This window comes from Bombyx mandarina, chromosome 02 (genome assembly GCF_030267445.1).
Source record: "Bombyx mandarina strain Sakado chromosome 02, ASM3026744v2".
Lineage (NCBI taxonomy): Eukaryota > Metazoa > Arthropoda > Insecta > Lepidoptera > Bombycidae > Bombyx > Bombyx mandarina.
The window spans coordinates 7,990,688-8,008,288 of NC_143209.1; the positions used below are offsets into that span (position 1 = coordinate 7,990,688).

Sequence of the window (17,601 nt, forward strand, 5' to 3'; positions counted from 1 at the left end):
ATTATAAGTAAAAGAAAAACAAAAATATCTATTCAGTGTTTGAAATATAAAATCAGTTAATACCAATTCTTAGATATCATATATATATACATAAAAAAACAGCTGAAACATCTTTGCCTGTAATCATAAAAACTTTAAAAACAGCACAGCAACACTGTAACAAAACAATAAAGATGAAATTAATATTTCTAAGAACTAGGTATGTACATGCGTAAAAAGATAATAATTAAATACGCGGTAATTACAAACAAAATAAAAAATGAATAGAATACAATTAAAATATTTTTAAATATCATTATTTTCAGCTTCATATTATAAAAATCTTTGTATTTTAAGACTCTTTTATTAACTTGGGTAGTATTAGTAGTAGAAGTATTCTTTTTACAACTGGAAAAGCAAAGGTATCATACCATACAGTCTAATATTTTATATATTATAGATTTTTTTATGAATAATATGAAGTGAAATAAAATGAAGTTGATTAATATGAAACGTGGTATGAAATGATATGAGATGAGATGAGATTCTTACTGGTGGTAGGACCTTTTGTGAGTCCGCGCGGGTAGGTACAACCACCCTGCCTATTTCTGCCGTGAAGCAGTAATGCGTTTCGGTTTGAAGGGCGCCGCAGCCGTTGTAACTACACCGAGATCTTAGAACTTATATCTCAAGGTGGGTGGCACCTTTACGTTGTAGATGTCTAGGGGCTCCGGTAACCACTTAACACCAGGAGGGCTGTGAGTTCGTCCACCAATTTAAGCAATAAAAAAAAGATGGGATGAAATATAATCTCAGTAAAATGTTGGTCATTTTTACTGGGGGTAGGACCTCTTGAGAGTCCGCGCGGGTAGGTACCACCACCCTGCTTATTTCTGCCGTGAAGCAGTAATGCATTTCGGTTTGAAGGGCGGGGCAGCCGTTGTAACTATACCCGAGACCTTAGAACTTATGTCTCAAGGTGGGTGGCGCATTTACGTTGTAGATGTCTATGGGCTCCAGTAACTACTTAACACCAGGTGGGCTGTGAGCTCGTTCACCCATCTAAGCAATAAATAAAAAAATACTGAGACTTTTTCAGTGGACTTTTTGGAGGATCCCGAGAAGTTACGTCAGTTGACTTCAAGACGTCTGATGAACTTGACAATTCAAGAACTGATTGATGACAATACAATAGTTTTGTCCATATTATCTGAAACCACTGCGTTAATCGACAGTGCGTTTCTAGAGGTCTTTTCTGCCACGTACCATCCGGCTTTGGAATGAGCTCCCCTCCACGGTGTTTCCCGAGCGCTATGACATGTCCTTCTTCAAACGAAGCTTGCGGAGAGTACTTAAGCGGTAGGCAGCGGCTTGGCTCTGCCCCTGGCATTGCTGACGTCCATGAGCGACGGTGACCACTTACCATCAGGTGGGCCGTATGCTCGTCTGCCTACAACGGCAATAAAAAAAAAAGTTTCATAATTTCGCTCTAAAATCCTGACCGTTATATCTATATAATAATATATAAAAGAAAGTCGTGTTAGTTACACTATTTATAACTCGGGAACGGCTGAACTGATTTGGCTGATTTGGATTTGGTGGATTTGGTGAGGAGGTAGCTTAGAACCAGGAGAAGGACATAGGATACTTTTTATCACGTTCCTAAGGGACGTGACATAAAACGTGGTATAACAAAACGCAACTGACAGCTAAACGTAATATATTCTATGGTTAATTATAGTAGAATTTTGAAGTTGACCGGTTGATGTGTTTGAAACAAACCGTGTGGCGGAACAAAGTTCGCCGGGTCCACTAGTATTATATAACAAAGGATGAGAAATAGACGAATTGTTAGTTCGATTTGCTATCTAAGCGTGTTTCTATTAACTTTTGAACTATTGATATGACGACGCTTGCAGCTGAAATTAAGTATTGCACTTTTTGACGAAGCATGTTGCGGATAATAACATGTACTTTTGGGTTAGGAATATTGTGTTCTTTTTTTTTATAATAAATAAATATTATTAACACGGTCAACTGAAATTCATAGTGGAAATAGTTGGAGCCAATTCATTATGAATACAGGATTTAAAGACAAAAATGTATAACCATGATAAACTTGTAGCATTTTTTTCGATTCAATCACCTTAATTCCAACGAATCTTATTACGGATTCATCACGCAATACTTAATCTAGACACTGAATCGTTCGTATTTCAATTCGTATTTAATTATTTTTTTTCACCTAAAACACATCTCCGAATATAAAATGCACAAAAAGTATGTTATTACTGTTTTTTTGTTTTGTTTTAGAATTATTTGAGGAAACTTACGCAAAGGTGTCTGAAGTTGGTTTGACATAAAATGACAGTCTATATAATATATAAAAATGAATTGCTGTTCGTTAGTCTCGCTAAAACTCGAGAACGGCTGGACCGATTTGGCTAATTTTGGTCTTGAATTATTCGTGGAAGTCCAGGGAAGGTTTAAAAGATGATGAGAAAATATAAAAAAAGCTCGGAATTATATAAAAAACAAACAATTTTGTTTTTCCTTTGATTTGTCCCCTTGATGTGTCTTTTATTTATCGATTGAGGCACTACGAAGTCTGCCGGGTCAGCTAGTTATAGAATAAAAATAAGCGGGAGTTTTTTTTTTTTTTTTATCTAATGAACGTGGCAAACGTTGCTTACGAACGCAGACGTCCAAGCAACGAATCGCATTATCCACGCCACATCCTAGCTGTCAGTCGTGATGATTAATAGGAAAATATCGAGTCGTAGGTGAGGCGACTGACTTGTCAAGGGCATCGCAAGATTGATTGTGCCTAGCATTAATGCGCTGAGTCGGAACTGTGAGTGGCTATCTACCGAGAAGCAGTAATACGTACCGGAAGGTTAGCTAGCCTTTTTGTGAAGCTCTTAAATTTTTAACTTTATTTAGGAGTTTTTTTTATTGTGGTTACTGGAGCCCATAGACATCTACAACGTAAATGCGCCACCCACCTTGAGATATAAGTTCTAAGGTCTCAGTATAGTTACAACGGCTGCTCCGCCCTTCAAACCGAAACGCATTATTGCTTCACGGCAGAAATAGGCGGAGTGGTGGTACCCACCCGTGCGGACTCACCAGAGGTCCTACCACCATCGCAGATATGCCTCCATTCTGCCTAGTTCCACCACGCTTTTAACTCTGAGCCGCGGCATTATACCATATCCCAAAGCAATTGTGAAATCTCAGCCTTATCGTGTGTCGTCAGGTCATCTAAAATACATACTAGGTACAAGTCGGATAATAGGTTCGAAAAAAAAAAAAAAAAAAAATAGAACACCGACACTCACACGATTAAATTTGAAATTAAAAAAGAAAAAAAAAAAACATCATGGAAAATAGACAAAACAAAAAAATTGTCACCCGTTCTTAGTTCTATGCATTCTCACGGTTACCTACAACACAAAAGTTACGAATATACAATTGTGGATGTAATTTGAAAATAATTATGGCCGCCACTTCCGTCTCCGGGAACTGCGAAAGCCATCTTGCGTGACACGAAAAAACAATGCCGCCAAGAAATAATAATATTTTATTTGAGCATCATTTTTTTTAAATTCTGTGCTCGTTTTTTTTTTTTTTTGTTTTTTTTTTTCATATTGGTAACTGGTTAATTTTATTCGATATTTCAAAATATAGAACTACAAAAGACGCTTAGTGTTTCGCATTGGTATTGGTATTATTACATTTTACACTGGTGGTAGGACCTCTTGGGAGAGTCCGCACGGGTAGGTACCACCACCCCGCCTATTTCCGCCGTGAAGCAGTAATGCGTTTCGGTTCGAAGGATGGGTTAGCCGTTGTAACTATACTGAGATCTTAGAACTTATATCTCGAGTTGGGTGGCGCATTTACGTTGTAGATGTCTATGGGCTCCAGTAACCCCTTAACACCAGGTGGCCTGTGAGCTCGTCCATCCATCTAAGCAATAAATAAAAAATAAAAAATCTTTGAAATTATCATACGACGCGATCTCTCACCTATTATCACGCTTTTGATCGCTCGATATGTGTTTGTTTGTATGTAGGTGTGGCGGGTAGCCATCATACAACGCAAGATAATTGACAGATGCCTGAATCTCGCTTACGACATTTTCAAGATAAGCCTGCATATATACAAGTTCCGAACAACAACACTCGGGCCGTCGGTCTACCGAGCTATATCATCCGCTCGGTGGAAGATCTTCCCTTTGTCGTATATCTCTCCAAATAGGTACCACGCGCATCAAGGACCGCTGACAATGACGATAATAATTATGAAATCGCTCTTATAACCTGACCGGTATATAGTAACTTACGTTTTAAACTAAATAACTTTTACCATATTATACTGTACTAGAGGTCCCAGAGTAGTCCAAATTCGACTGTAATTAATTAAAATTATAAGATAAACATTATTATGTATTGTCAAAAATTATTATACTTCCATAATCACAGATTTCGTTAAGACAAATAATCTTATAGACAAACAATATTAACCTATTCTCAATTTGACCACAGACTTTAAGTAATATTAAAAGCTTGACAGTAAACAAAGAGTATATATATGTCTGTGTCAAATACATTGGCACACGTCATTTCGGATCCTCCCGATCCACTAACGGTGCTTTCGGATACCTCAAGCACCGGTCATCGTTTTCGTCGAACGCTTGCGACGAAGGGCTCGGCGAGTAAATTAACCATCAGACACAGCCCACTGAGTTTCTCGCTGGATCTTCTCAGTGGGTCGCGTTTCCGATCCGGAGGTAGATTCTGCGAAGCACGGCTCTTGCTAGGGTTCGTGTTAACAACGTCGTCAGGTTTGAGCCCCGTGAACGCACCTACTAGTTAAGGTTACGCTGAAATAGCCTCTCAAGGCTCTCAGCTTAGGTAGGATTAAAAAAAAACATGTAGTGTGCGTAATGTTTTTATTATTTATTTGATGTATTGTTATGTAATGCATAATTTAAAAAAAATATTAGCATTCTGCGCTCCTTCTCTATATTTCTCTATAAGGGTGGGAAATTTCGTACTCCTCCGTCCGCGCAATTGTCGTAAAAAGAGGTACAAAGTTTTTGCTTCACGTATTAATATATATATATGTATATATGGCTTTGATGTACAGTTGTGTTTTTGAATTACAATTCCACATTCATCCGTCGATGTCCTCTCAGACCGTTACAATTGAAATGTTAAAAGGTTTTTGGCGGAGATAAAAGGAGCGAAGCTGTGTGAGCTTTTGTTAATTGAATGTTCCTTCAGGCTTAAGCATGTGATAACGGAGGCTTAACAAATGTTTAGCGTCTCCGAAAGTGCATAAATGCGGGAAAATGAAACAAAGCGGTTGAGCTTAGCTTCTGGGACTTTTCAAAATATCTCGGTAAATAGCCACCATTTTACTGAAACTTCATTTCATCCTCTCTCATCTAGTTTCATTTAATTACATCCAAATTGATTAAAGACTCAATGAATGCTTGCTTCGCAGAGCAGAATTTAAGGAAAAATGAAATATGGCATAAATGTCCCGTTATCTTTTTTTTTATTGCCTAGACGGGTGGACGAACTCACAGCCCACCTGGTGTTAAGTGGTTACTGGTGCCTGGATTTAAGCTCGATGAAATTACAAAAAAAATATATAAATATGATTGTTTCGAAATTAATATTTTCATTTAATTTTGCTTAGAATAAAATTTTAACAATACAACACCCACCCATACATGCTCTATCCGTATATCTCAACAACCCTCTACAATCCGTTTTCGGTCGTAAAGACTCTTCTTACAAAATAACGACGCAACACGAAACCGTATCAAATTATTGGCAGCGAATGTCTCCATTCTAAACTGCTATCTTGAGCCGACTTTGAAGAAAGGCGGTAACCAGTTTAAGGAAACCTTCGAACAGCAGAGAAGCTTTCAAACATCTGACATCTTCATCCACCCGAGCATGTAACTTGTGACCTTAGAACTTATATCTCAAGGTGGGTGGCGCATTTACGTCGTAGATCTCCATGGGCTCCGGTAACCACTTAACACCAGGTGGGCTGGGAGCTCGTCCACCCAACTAAGCAATGAAAAAAAGCATCATATGATGGTGAAAATTGCCCTGAATTTCAAAGCTCAATATGGTCTCAATCCAAGGAATTCTGACAGTGAATTCTTGAGACTACTATTTAATTCTTTACGCTCTAGACGGGCAGATGATGTCAGCTCGCTTGGCATTAAGTGGGCTACACTTGCGACATGCCTAAAGCGAACTATCCGTTTTCCATGACGTAGGCGGATTGAGATTTCATTTCTCAAAGTGGGTAACTGCTTAACAACGGATGAGATGGTCGTGGGGCCACCAAGCATCATATAAACATGCTTTTACTCCTGATACCTCGTGTTCTGAGCCCGCCCGGGTTGGAGCTACTATCCTGCACAATTCTACCGCGGAGGAATCATGCGTTTCAGCTAGTAAAGCAGACCACCATATAAAAAATCTTAAACTTCAATGTCACATCTTAAACTTGGTGACGGTGTCGATGTGCTCCGACGACTTACAGCCCGGCGGTCCATGATCACGTTCGTCCATTAGTGGAACACAAATAGCTCAAATTTACCAAAACAACGCTTCATTATCCACAAATAGATAAATCTGACCGAGCCTAAACGTATTGTTGATATAATCATAACAATTCATATCATATCCCATAAAAGACTTAACGAGCGTGAACATAAATTGAATCCCGCAAACAACCGTAATCACATCTTGCCCCTTAGCTAATAAGAAGGGCTGCGCCGAACACAATCCCGCCGCTAATTGTAATTGACGGGATCGCAGCAGCTTCGACAGCCCTAGGGCGACTCCATGGCGACACGAGAGCTTTTAATGTTTCATTACTTAAATTCAACTATGGCCCTACTATTTAATTTATAGACCCAGTTCGGATAGGTACCACCTATATATGTATATGTCACAAGGCATTTAGATTTGCATTTTTACTTTTTTACTGGTGGTAGGAGCTCTTGTGAGTCCGCACGGGTAGGCACTGCCTATTTCTGCCGTGAAGCAGTATGTGTTTCGGTTTGAAGAGTGGGGAAGCCGTTGTAACTATAATGAGACCTTAAAACTTATATCTCAAGGTGGGTAGCGCATTTACGTCGTAGATGTATATGGGCTCCGGTAACCACTTAACACCAGGTGGGCTGTGAGCTGGTCAAACCATCTAAGCAATAAATAAAAAATATATATATTTTGTGAGCATGTCTCTAGGTTCGTGTCATAACTTAAAAGCATTGAGGTAACATGAGCTGCCGTAATGAGGTCATAGTCTAAATATTGCAGAACAGTCCTCCCCTTAGAACCGGATCCACAAATGCTTAGTGCCAGACATAAGCATGACGGTAATAATAACCCGAGCGAGTTTAAAACACTCGACCATTTAGTAATATACGCAAATTCATCCTCTGTCATTCGCTCTCAATGATAGTAAGTTTATAAATATGCAAATAAAACTGTGAATAGTGATGTGGGTACACCCGAATGGAAAATGTATCGATAAATTATCGATAGGTTTCGCGCGAATGCGACACATTGACTTGTTATTCCGTGACTCCGAGCTAAGGTTGGCGAAATGGCTTTCACTGAGGCGTAAAAACATATGTCGACCATATTTGTACTGGTGGTAGGACGTCATGTCAGTCCGCACGGGTAGCTACTACCACACTGCCTATTTCTGCCGTGAAGAAGTCATGCGTTTCGGTTTTAAAGGCGGGGCAGACGCTGTACTGTAAAAACTGAGACCTAAGAACTTATGTCTCGAGGTGGCTGGCGGCACTTATTTTGTATATGTCTATTGGAATTCTAAAGATCAATTTCAAATTTAATTCTCAGAGGCTAACAGGTGGAGCGTATAGTTACGTAACCAAAAACCGATGAAGGAATGAGCATCGAGTTATTGAATTCGGATTGTGAATCTTGCACAGCCAAACTTATCTTCCATGTTATTTATCAAGGTTAACTTCGGCATTCACTTTGAGATGTCGCTAACACTGGCTGACTCAAGACCACCATGCAGTAAATTGCTGTCAATCATTACTGGTGGGGCAGCCGTTGTAACTGTACTGAGATCTTAGAACTTATATCTCAAGGTGGGTAGCGCATTTACGTTGTAGATGTATATGGGCTCCTTACCACTTAATACCAGGTGGGCTGTGAGCTCGTCCACCCATCTAAGCAATAAAAAAAAATTAAAAAAATGGTAACCTGCCTCTAATATGTTGACTATATTAATAACATTTCTAACTAATGCGCTGAGTGGAAATCTGGAAATAATTATGTTACATTAAAAATAATTATTGTAAGAATATCGTATATAGAATATTGTACTTTTACAATGCATTATAAAGGATACGACTCTTATTTTTTCTACTCTAACAGAAAACAGTATTAAGCGACAGTATTTTATCACGCGAATCTGGTATATATGTATTAGTGAACTCAAATTATGAGTCGTCTCGATTTTTTTCCATAATATAACCAAAAACAAAGTTCCATTCGAACATCCGAACATAAAAGCGAATTAATAAAAACTAGATGATGCTTTGCTTTGCTTTTTTTTTTGATAACGCCATCTTGTTGTGTCTTTAAAGCGGCTAGTTGCCCTCAATTAAGAAAAATAGTATTATTATTCGCCAATAGATGTCGGGAAGAGTTGATTATTGAAAACACGAATAAAACAACATTTTCTAAGAATAAATCGTAGCTAAATCGATTTATCGCCCCCGAAATCCCCTGTATACTAAATTTTATGAAAATCGTTGGAGCCGTTTCCGAGATTCAGATTATATATATATTAATATACTAGAATTGCTCGTTTAAAGGTATAAGATAAATAAAAACAAGTAAAAAGGATTTTATCGATAAGCCGTAGAGAAAACCCTTTGGCATTTAAAAAAAAAGCCAGTAGCATTCGTCGAGGTCTCAATTAATGTTATTCGACACTTTATTTCGCTCTTGCACAATACTCTGGAAAAGATTTTGACATTTAACTTGACGTTACTGTGTCAGTTTCGTGTTGTTGTTGTCTTTGGATCTTTAGTCTTGACCCTTTTGCCCGAAACTCGTTTTTATAGTTTGTAAATAACGTCGATTTGATTAAAATTTAAAAGAAAAAAATACCGTACCGAGATTCGTTCGTAACATAATAATAAACTGTGGTTATTTCATCTTTTATAACTGACAGATCGTTTTCGACCTTCCCCAGACATTTTTTTATCACGATATTCATATAAATCATTGTTTTAACCTCGGTACTTGTTCAAGGTCGATTGAGAAAAATAGCGTACCGAATACAAGGCGCAAATTGTTGTCTCAAAAGGACTAAAGTTGCAAAAAAAAAAAAAAAAACTATAAGCACAGACTCCACATCATTCAGTGTGCGGACAGTGGCATGCGGCTCGAAGCCGCTACTGTTTTTTGGTCGGCTTCATGCAACACCGAGCAACGCATTAATATTCATTTAATTTTAATTAATCGCTCGTATATCTTCTTTGAGTACTCGAATTGAGTCGTTTTCGCGTTACAATTTATTATATTTAGCGTTTCGCTTTTTGGTTTTATTATTAAGTTTTTTTTTCATGTCGTTTCGTCAATTAATATCTGATTGATTTACTGTACTAAAGCATTGTTAAGTTTGTAATTCTATCGTTCATTACACGTAATTAGCTTTTATATAAGTGAAATATTTTTGAAATACGTCTTTTTCATATAGCAAAATTACAAATGCATCGGGCAAAGGATTAACAGGATTAACATTGACAGCTTGTATCTGGAATTCCAGTAGAACTGTAAGGCTAATAATACTTTTTTTTTTTTCAATTAATTAATCCCTTTCTCACACTCAATACTCTCTAAATATTCCCACTTATACCATGTTGATATTTAAAATTAACGTATTATATGTTGTTTTTAATCTTTACCCCTTTTTTTTCTCCTATCTATGCTGATAGCCTTAAGAGGCTATTTCAGCTTCTCTTTGAGGTGTAGGTGAGCTCACGGGGCTCAAACCGGGAGTATTGCTGACACTGACCCTAGCAAAAGCAATGTTTCGCAGAATCTACCACCGGATCGGAAACGCGACCCACTGAGAAGATCCGGCGAGAAACTCAGTGGGCTGTGTCTATGAGATCTTTACTAATACACTATTAGTAATGTATTTATTTTAATACTTTTCAATTCATCAATACACTCTAACAATTTGTTTTTAATATGTACATATTTTCGTGTCGTAAATGCAAATAATTAAAACTATTATTACGATTTAATCTCGTGTTTATTTATAACATCAAATAATTACGAACAAGATCACATTCGTGACCACGGATATTGTAAAGCATACGAAGCTTCAGAAGTTCTATAACGCCAGTAAATAATAACGTTTATAATTCGACAGTAAATTGAAATTGTAATTGCAATTAATAAAATTTAACGGCCGTCTGGTGTAGTGGTAAGTGACATGGTCACTACACAGGGGGGTCGCGGGTTCGAATCCCGACAAGGGGAGATATTTGTATGATAAATATAAATGTCTTTTCCAGGGTTATGGATGTAAATTAAATATATGTATGTGTATAATAAAAATCTTACATTTATTTCCGTTATCTGGTACCTGTAATACAAGTTCTTTACGAACTTATCACGGGACCAGTTAACGTGGCGTGATTGTTAGTAAATATTTATATTTATTTATTATTTAATTACTTTGCTGTAATAGCCGATCGACTAGCGACAAAAATGCTCATTTAAGCTTTGCTGTTTAATTATGTTTGTTAATACTGTATGCTCAATCAAAATATGAACATTAGAATTTTATTGTAATATTGTAATGATAACACCTAAGTCCTAACTAAGTTGCTAATTTTAAGATTTGTTCTTGGCAACCCTCTCTTCCATTCCAGCTTTCTAGCCCCATGCATGACAAGTTGTAATCAAATTAAAAATTTTTTAGAATAAACGCGAATATTCATTTTACAAGCCCGTATTTTATTTATACACTGTAGTTGTTGGTATTAAAATCATCGAATCTAAATCTCAATAGGCTTAAATAACTAAATCCGTTGACGAACGGAATATAGCACCTGACATATTGCATAAACCGGTCCATGGAAGTGGCGGAATAGTTGTATACGCGAGGGCACCAAGTTTCTCGGTGCTATGCGGCCCACGTCGGACATCTCTTTGTGGTCGCCGCCGTGCGTCGCCATTTTATAGGTATGCTTGGATTTACTGCATACCGTCGTCCTGACGAAATGGTGACCGCTTAGGACTTCAAGCGGTTTCATTTATATCACACACACACAAAAAAAAAAAAAAAAAGTTGCATTTCGAACTAGAGTCATGTTCCAATGACGTAGCTTTTCAATGCTTCTGTTGTTTGGGGTCAATGAATTCTTGACAGGTAACAAACAATTTTTAACCGCTTTGTATATAGTGTATACAGGATGTAGAGATACCATTTCCGCAACAGATATGCCCTTCCGAATTTCCGGTAGACCTGATCACCCATTCAGGCGAATTCGAAAGTCCTGAAGAGACTTCGGTTTTCTATGTGTTCTATAACGAAAGCTCTAGATAAGATTCTGCTAAAATGATCTGAATAAATCACTTTTAGTCGTCGTGGCCTAAAGGATAAGACGTCCGGTGCATTCGTATGTAGCGATGCACCGGTGTCGAATACCACTGGCGGGTACCAATTTTTCTAATGAAAACGTACTTAACAAATGTTCACGATTGACTTCCGCGGTGAAGGAATAACGTCGTGTAATAGAAATCAATCCCGCAAAATTATAATTTGCGTAATCACTGGTGGTAGGACCTCTTGTGAGTCCGCACGGGTAGGTACCACCGCCCTGCCTATTTCTGCCGTGAAGCAGTAATGCGTTTCGGTTTGAAGGGTGGGGTAGCCGTTGTAACTATATGGAGACCTTAGAACTTATATCTCAAGGTGGGTGGCGCATTTACGTTGTGGATTTCTATGGGCTCCAGTAACCACTTAACACCAGGTGGGCTCTGAGCTCGTCCACCCATCTAAGCAATAAAAAAAAAACCATGACGGCGACTTTTGTGGGTTTAGATGCATTAATTAAAATACTATCTTATACAATGACATTACAGCTGACATTCCAGTGCAGATCCTCATTTCACTTATCACCGCATTTGTGAGGTGTCCTTAGTACCCACTCGATACTAATTAAATTTATTTTCCAAACGTTTTATATCCAAAAGAAAAAATATTTCGTTACAATTCTTTTAAAAACTCAGTGTGACGGTCAAGAAAAAATGCTGTATTCCGTCACGTAGAAAAAAGCAGTAATTATGAAAGAATTTTCGGCTATAACACCCACTTATAACTCGGAGGGACGTGAGCTCGGTTATCCATCTATATATAAAAACATAATGTTTAATTTTGACATCTACATGTATTCTTTCACTTCGCATTGGTTGAATGATTCAAGATCTGAAGTGAGTGAGTTCTGAGTCTCAGTTTTACAGTACAACGTCTGCCCCATCATTCAAACCGAAACGCATTACTGCTTCACTTCAGAAATAGGCAGGGCGGTGATACCTACTCGTGCGGACTCACAAGACTCCCTACCATCAGTAAAAGAGCATAGAAAATCGTATCGGTTATTTAAAAATGAACTTAGCGGTAGGCAGCGGCTTGGCTCTGCCCCTGGCATTGCTGAAATCCATGGGCGAAGGTAACCACTCACCATCAGGTGGGCCGTATGCTCGTCTGCCTACAAGGGCAATAAAAAAAAATCAAAATTGTTGTCACATCCAAGCAATTCAGATGAAATTCGATATGGAAATATTTTTCAGTTTACGAAAATCTTCTCTTGTCTCATAGCTGAACCCGGATCACTAGCTGACGAACGCGAAACTGAGCACGGAAACCTAATCCCATAACGAAATAAAGAAACAAAACCATATTTAAAAGGGTTAAAGGAATAAAATACCAATAAAACTACTTTCGTTCAACGGGGTTAAGTTGTACGTGCCTTTATGACCTTACTAATCGGGGTGGGGTGAAACGTTAGAACCGAAGAGACGGGGCAAATATTTTGGAACATCGATATCGATACTTTTACTTCTCTTAATATCGTAAACGCAGACGATCTTCGAACTTGATAGGCTGGTCTTAGAAATCAATGAGTGGCTTCTCTTTTCCGTGAGGTTTGCAATATTGGCTCCTATCATCCTGCCCCTGAAAGAAATATAACCTTGTTGCTGACAAGAATTAATAGGGAGTCATAGGTAGCGATGTTAACGCGAAGGTATATCAAGGAGTTCACGGATCACATGATTCTCTATGCGGCTACCAACCTCCATTTTGCCTATAACCTGATTTCTGGCATTAGAATAACATTATAAGCTACTTTTTAAATGTGAAAGAGTCATTACTTCGTATTGGTAATACGCATTTTTGTTATGATTTTGTGAATTTTGTCTTGAAATATTGAAAATTTGTCTTGAAATATGTTACTTTTTTTACTACTAAAACTTTTACCAATACTAACACTATTTCACTAAAAATGAGAAACTTATGAAACCTAATTTAATCATAAGCAATATGACAATTCCTTAATTACTCTTTTTTCTCAAGAAAAAACTCTTCTTTCAAACAAACCCGAAAGAAAATGATGATGAAGTGTTAAGAAGAAAAAAAAAGCTCACACGCATAAACATAACAACGTAAGTCGGGAACGAAGCCGTAAAGCTCACAAAGTATATTAAAGAGCTTATCAAACTACAACACAATTGTCGACTTAAAGCATATTTACATGACAATGAACATCGTTAATTTTTTTTTTTATTGCTTAGATGGGTGGACGAGCTCACAGCCCACCTGGTGTAAACTGGTTACTGGGGCCCATGGACATCTACAACGTAAATGCGCCACCCACCTTGAGATATAAGTTCTATGTTCTCAAGTATAGTTACAACGGCTGCCCCGCCCTTCAAACCGAAACGCATTACTGCTTCACGGCCGAAATAGGCAGGGTGGTAGTACCTACCCGCGCGGACTCACAAGAGCTCCTACCACCAGTAAAGAAAAAAAAAGCGTAAACGAAATTATAACGAAACGCCACGAGCTGTTTTTTGCTCGGCAAACCTTATGACATAGAACAGGTTATGCTTTTATAGCTAGTTGCCACGGCACAAATCGATCGGTTATCAATAATGTCAGTTGTCATGCGAGACCAGACAAGTCTCGATCATTCCGTTCGCATCGACGTGCGCTGTAATTAGTCTTAAGCTGCGTTAACTTAAACTCCGTGTAATGTAAATTGACGGATATATTATCGTTAAGAATCCTGATATTACATTTGAACGGATTTAATTTTAATTAGCACTCATATGCTGCTCCGTAATATCAGCTTCGAAATGAGAATCCCTTTTTTTGAAGTGAGACTTCTGATGCGACTTCCAACAAGACTTCGTTAAGCGTTTAAGGAAAATTTAAGGACCGTTTAAGGGGGAATAGAAAGAGACAGGGTGAGAGTGAGAGTGAGCGTGGCACACGAACCCATGCGCGTAGTATACCTGTTACAGGCCAGCGTTAGCAACGAGTAACTTCCAATATTTTAAAGAAGTTTTTAAAAAATACATACATTTATTTTTCTATCAACAATTTAAAATATATATAATGTACATGTTGAAGATGTCGCATCACTTATACACAGCATTCCCTATTACAAGAGCTATCTGATTTAAGAATGAAAAATGAAGAAAATCACAATACGACACATCGAAAAAGAAGTTTCACTTCATTCACGTGCGCCAAGTTGCATGCGTACCGTTTTTTTTTTTATCAAATACATTATCGGAATAGGTTTTTCGATAAAAATAATTAATCGTTGTGTCGCATCACTAGCGCGTGTAACAGTACACTAACGGTAGCGCGCCCCGCACTGGCCCCGCCTACGCGCACGCTACCCCCCGTGTACACCCGCTTATATTCTATATACGCCCTTAGGTATCGAAGATGAATTAACAAATTGACTACAGGGCTTCTGAGTATTGCAAAGTAACTGCAGTATGTAGTCAACTTCTGCTACACCTGTTCAAAGACTCTGGACTTTTTTCTTTTCAGTCGGTCTAATCACGTCCAATTATATACCAATCACAATGCGTATTGCCATTTACGGTTACCGTGTATGACCTATGGTTAACGCGTCATTAAATTAGGCAAACGGGTTTACTGGTGGTAGGACCTCTTGAGAGTCCGCGCGGGTAGGTACCACCACCCTGCCTATTTCTGCCGTGAAGCAGTAATGCGCTTCGGTTTGAAGGGTGGGGCAGCCGCTGTAACTATACTTGAGACCTTAGAACTTATATCTCAAGGTGGGTGGCGCATTTACGTTGTAGATGTCTATGGGCTCTAGTAACCACTTAACACCAGGTGGGCTGTGAGCTCGTCCACCCATCTATGCAATAAAAATAAAATCGAAAACATGACGGCGACTTTTGCGGAAAACAAGGCCTTATTCCACGGACTTTTTCTTACCGTTTTTACTATCACATTTTTTTCAGTTCAGTCGCGCAGCAAAATTCCTATCTCCTCCAAGCCTGCCGTAAGGAACTTCGTTCCAAAAAAAATAACGAAAACTGTAATTATCTATATATTAATACGTGAAGCAAAAACTTCGTATCCCTTTTTACGAAAATTGCGCGAACGGAACATTATGAAGTTTCCCAAACTTATAGAGAGTATAGAGAAGGAGTGCAGAATGCTAATTTTTTTTTAATCATGCGTAAATAATACATTAAATAAAAATAAAAAAACATTACTCACACTACCGTGTATTTGACAACATCCAGAGCAACATTTATAAATCGATTTTTATCTGGAATAGCGTTTAACATCACTATTTTTGTTTGTCAGGTGAAGATATGGTTCCAAAATCGTCGGAGCAAATACAAGAAGATGATGAAGGCGGCCCAAGTCGGAGCTCCCCCGCCCAGCCTGGGTCTCCCACCCGGAAGCCCACCAAGCAACAATCAGCTCTTACATGGTTAGTCGCAGACCTGGTTTGAGAAGTAGCAATTGAGGTTCTAGAGAAGAGCTTAAGTATTTTACAAAGCCCACTGAGTTTCTCGCCGGATCTTCTCAGTGGGTCGCGTTTCCGATCCGGTGGTAGATTCTGCGTAGCATTACTTTTGCTAGGGCCAGTGCTAGCAACACTCCCCGTTTGAGCCCCGTGAGCTCACCTACATGTCAAGGAGAAGCTGAAATAGCCTCTCAAGGCTCACAGCATAGGTCGAAAAAATATATTTTTTAACTGTGTTTTGGCATTTTGCCTCGGCAACGGTAACCAACTGCTATTCGATGGTCAATAAGCACAAAGACAATGAAATTTAAGGTTAAAATAACAGCTTAATTTTTTTTTTTTTTTATAACAGGTGGTGGAGGAAGTTCCAGTGGCTCCCAGCATTCACCTTCAGCGTACCAAAGCGGAGGACCGACACAGGCTCACTCGCCCACACCCAGTTCGACACCCGTGTCAGAACTATCCCCCGGACTGTCCCCCACTGGTACCCATTGGGACGTTAAGCAGCCCCCCCAAGCTTCTTGGGACGTAAAGGTCGGATATGTAAGAAACACTTCATTATTTTACATAGGGTAAACATGTCGATGTTTTTTGTTAGATAAATTAAACCACATTCATTAAATACTAGCTGACCCGGCAGACTTCGTAGTGCCTCAATCGATAAATAAAAGACACATTAAAGGAAAAACAAAATTGTTTGTTTTTATTTAATTCCGAGCATTTTTATATTTATCTACCTTTTAAACCTTACCTGGACTTTTACAAATAATTCAAGACCAAAATTAGCCAAATCGGTCCAGCCGCTCTCGAGTTTTAGCGAGACTAACGAACAGCAATTCATTTTTATATATATAGATAGATATAGACTGAAATTACTTGCGCGTCGCCTTTTGTAGATTGATAGCTCTATACCAAAAATCTTGTTTCAAGCTTTAACGACTGTACAGATTACATAATTAAAAAAAACATCCAAACAATCGCTTTTATTGGAGAAACCATAATGTTATTATTAGGAAATGTTAGGTGATTTAAGGACTCAAATCATGGTATTGTTACAGCCGACTGCGGGACGCTCCCCTGATGGGAGCTCGTGCGACGTCAAACCCCCTCACCAACAATCATGGGACCCCCGAGTGGGATATGTGAGTTAATTTACTAGCAACTCATTATTTGTTATGGGTTTTTTTTAATTGAAATTTATGGGCGAAAGAACTCACGGTCCGCCTATTCTTAAGTAGTTACTGCTGCCCCTAGGCATTTGAACGTGAAAGCCACCTTCAAACATGAAGTCGAGGCTGCAAATGTATTAGTCGAAGTTGTAATTTTATTAGTCACAGTTGCAAATGTGTTAGTCGAAGTTGTAACTTTATTAGTCACAGTTGCAAATGTATTAGTAGAAGTTGTAATTTTATTAGTCACAGTTACAAATGTATTAGTCGAAATTGTAATTTTATTAGTCACAGTTGCAAATGTATTAGTCGAAGATGCAACTG

General features: G+C 38.4%; 1 protein-coding gene across 7 annotated transcripts in view; it reads left to right on the forward strand.

Moving 5' to 3' along the window:
• The window catches only part of Dll (homeotic protein distal-less), a 148,470-nt gene that overhangs the window by 122,852 nt on the left and 8,017 nt on the right, over window positions 1–17,601 (forward strand). For 5 of the 7 annotated variants that reach the window (XM_028172820.2, XM_028172823.2, XM_028172824.2 and 2 more), the window contains exons 4-6: window positions 15,943–16,072; window positions 16,461–16,651; window positions 17,167–17,250. In XM_028172820.2, the coding sequence (XP_028028621.1) occupies window positions 15,943–16,072; window positions 16,461–16,651; window positions 17,167–17,250 (405 nt within the window). The remainder of the gene's footprint in view (window positions 1–15,942; window positions 16,073–16,460; window positions 16,652–17,166; window positions 17,251–17,601) is intronic. The other 2 variants (XM_028172822.2, XM_028172825.2) reach the window with 1 other exon arrangement.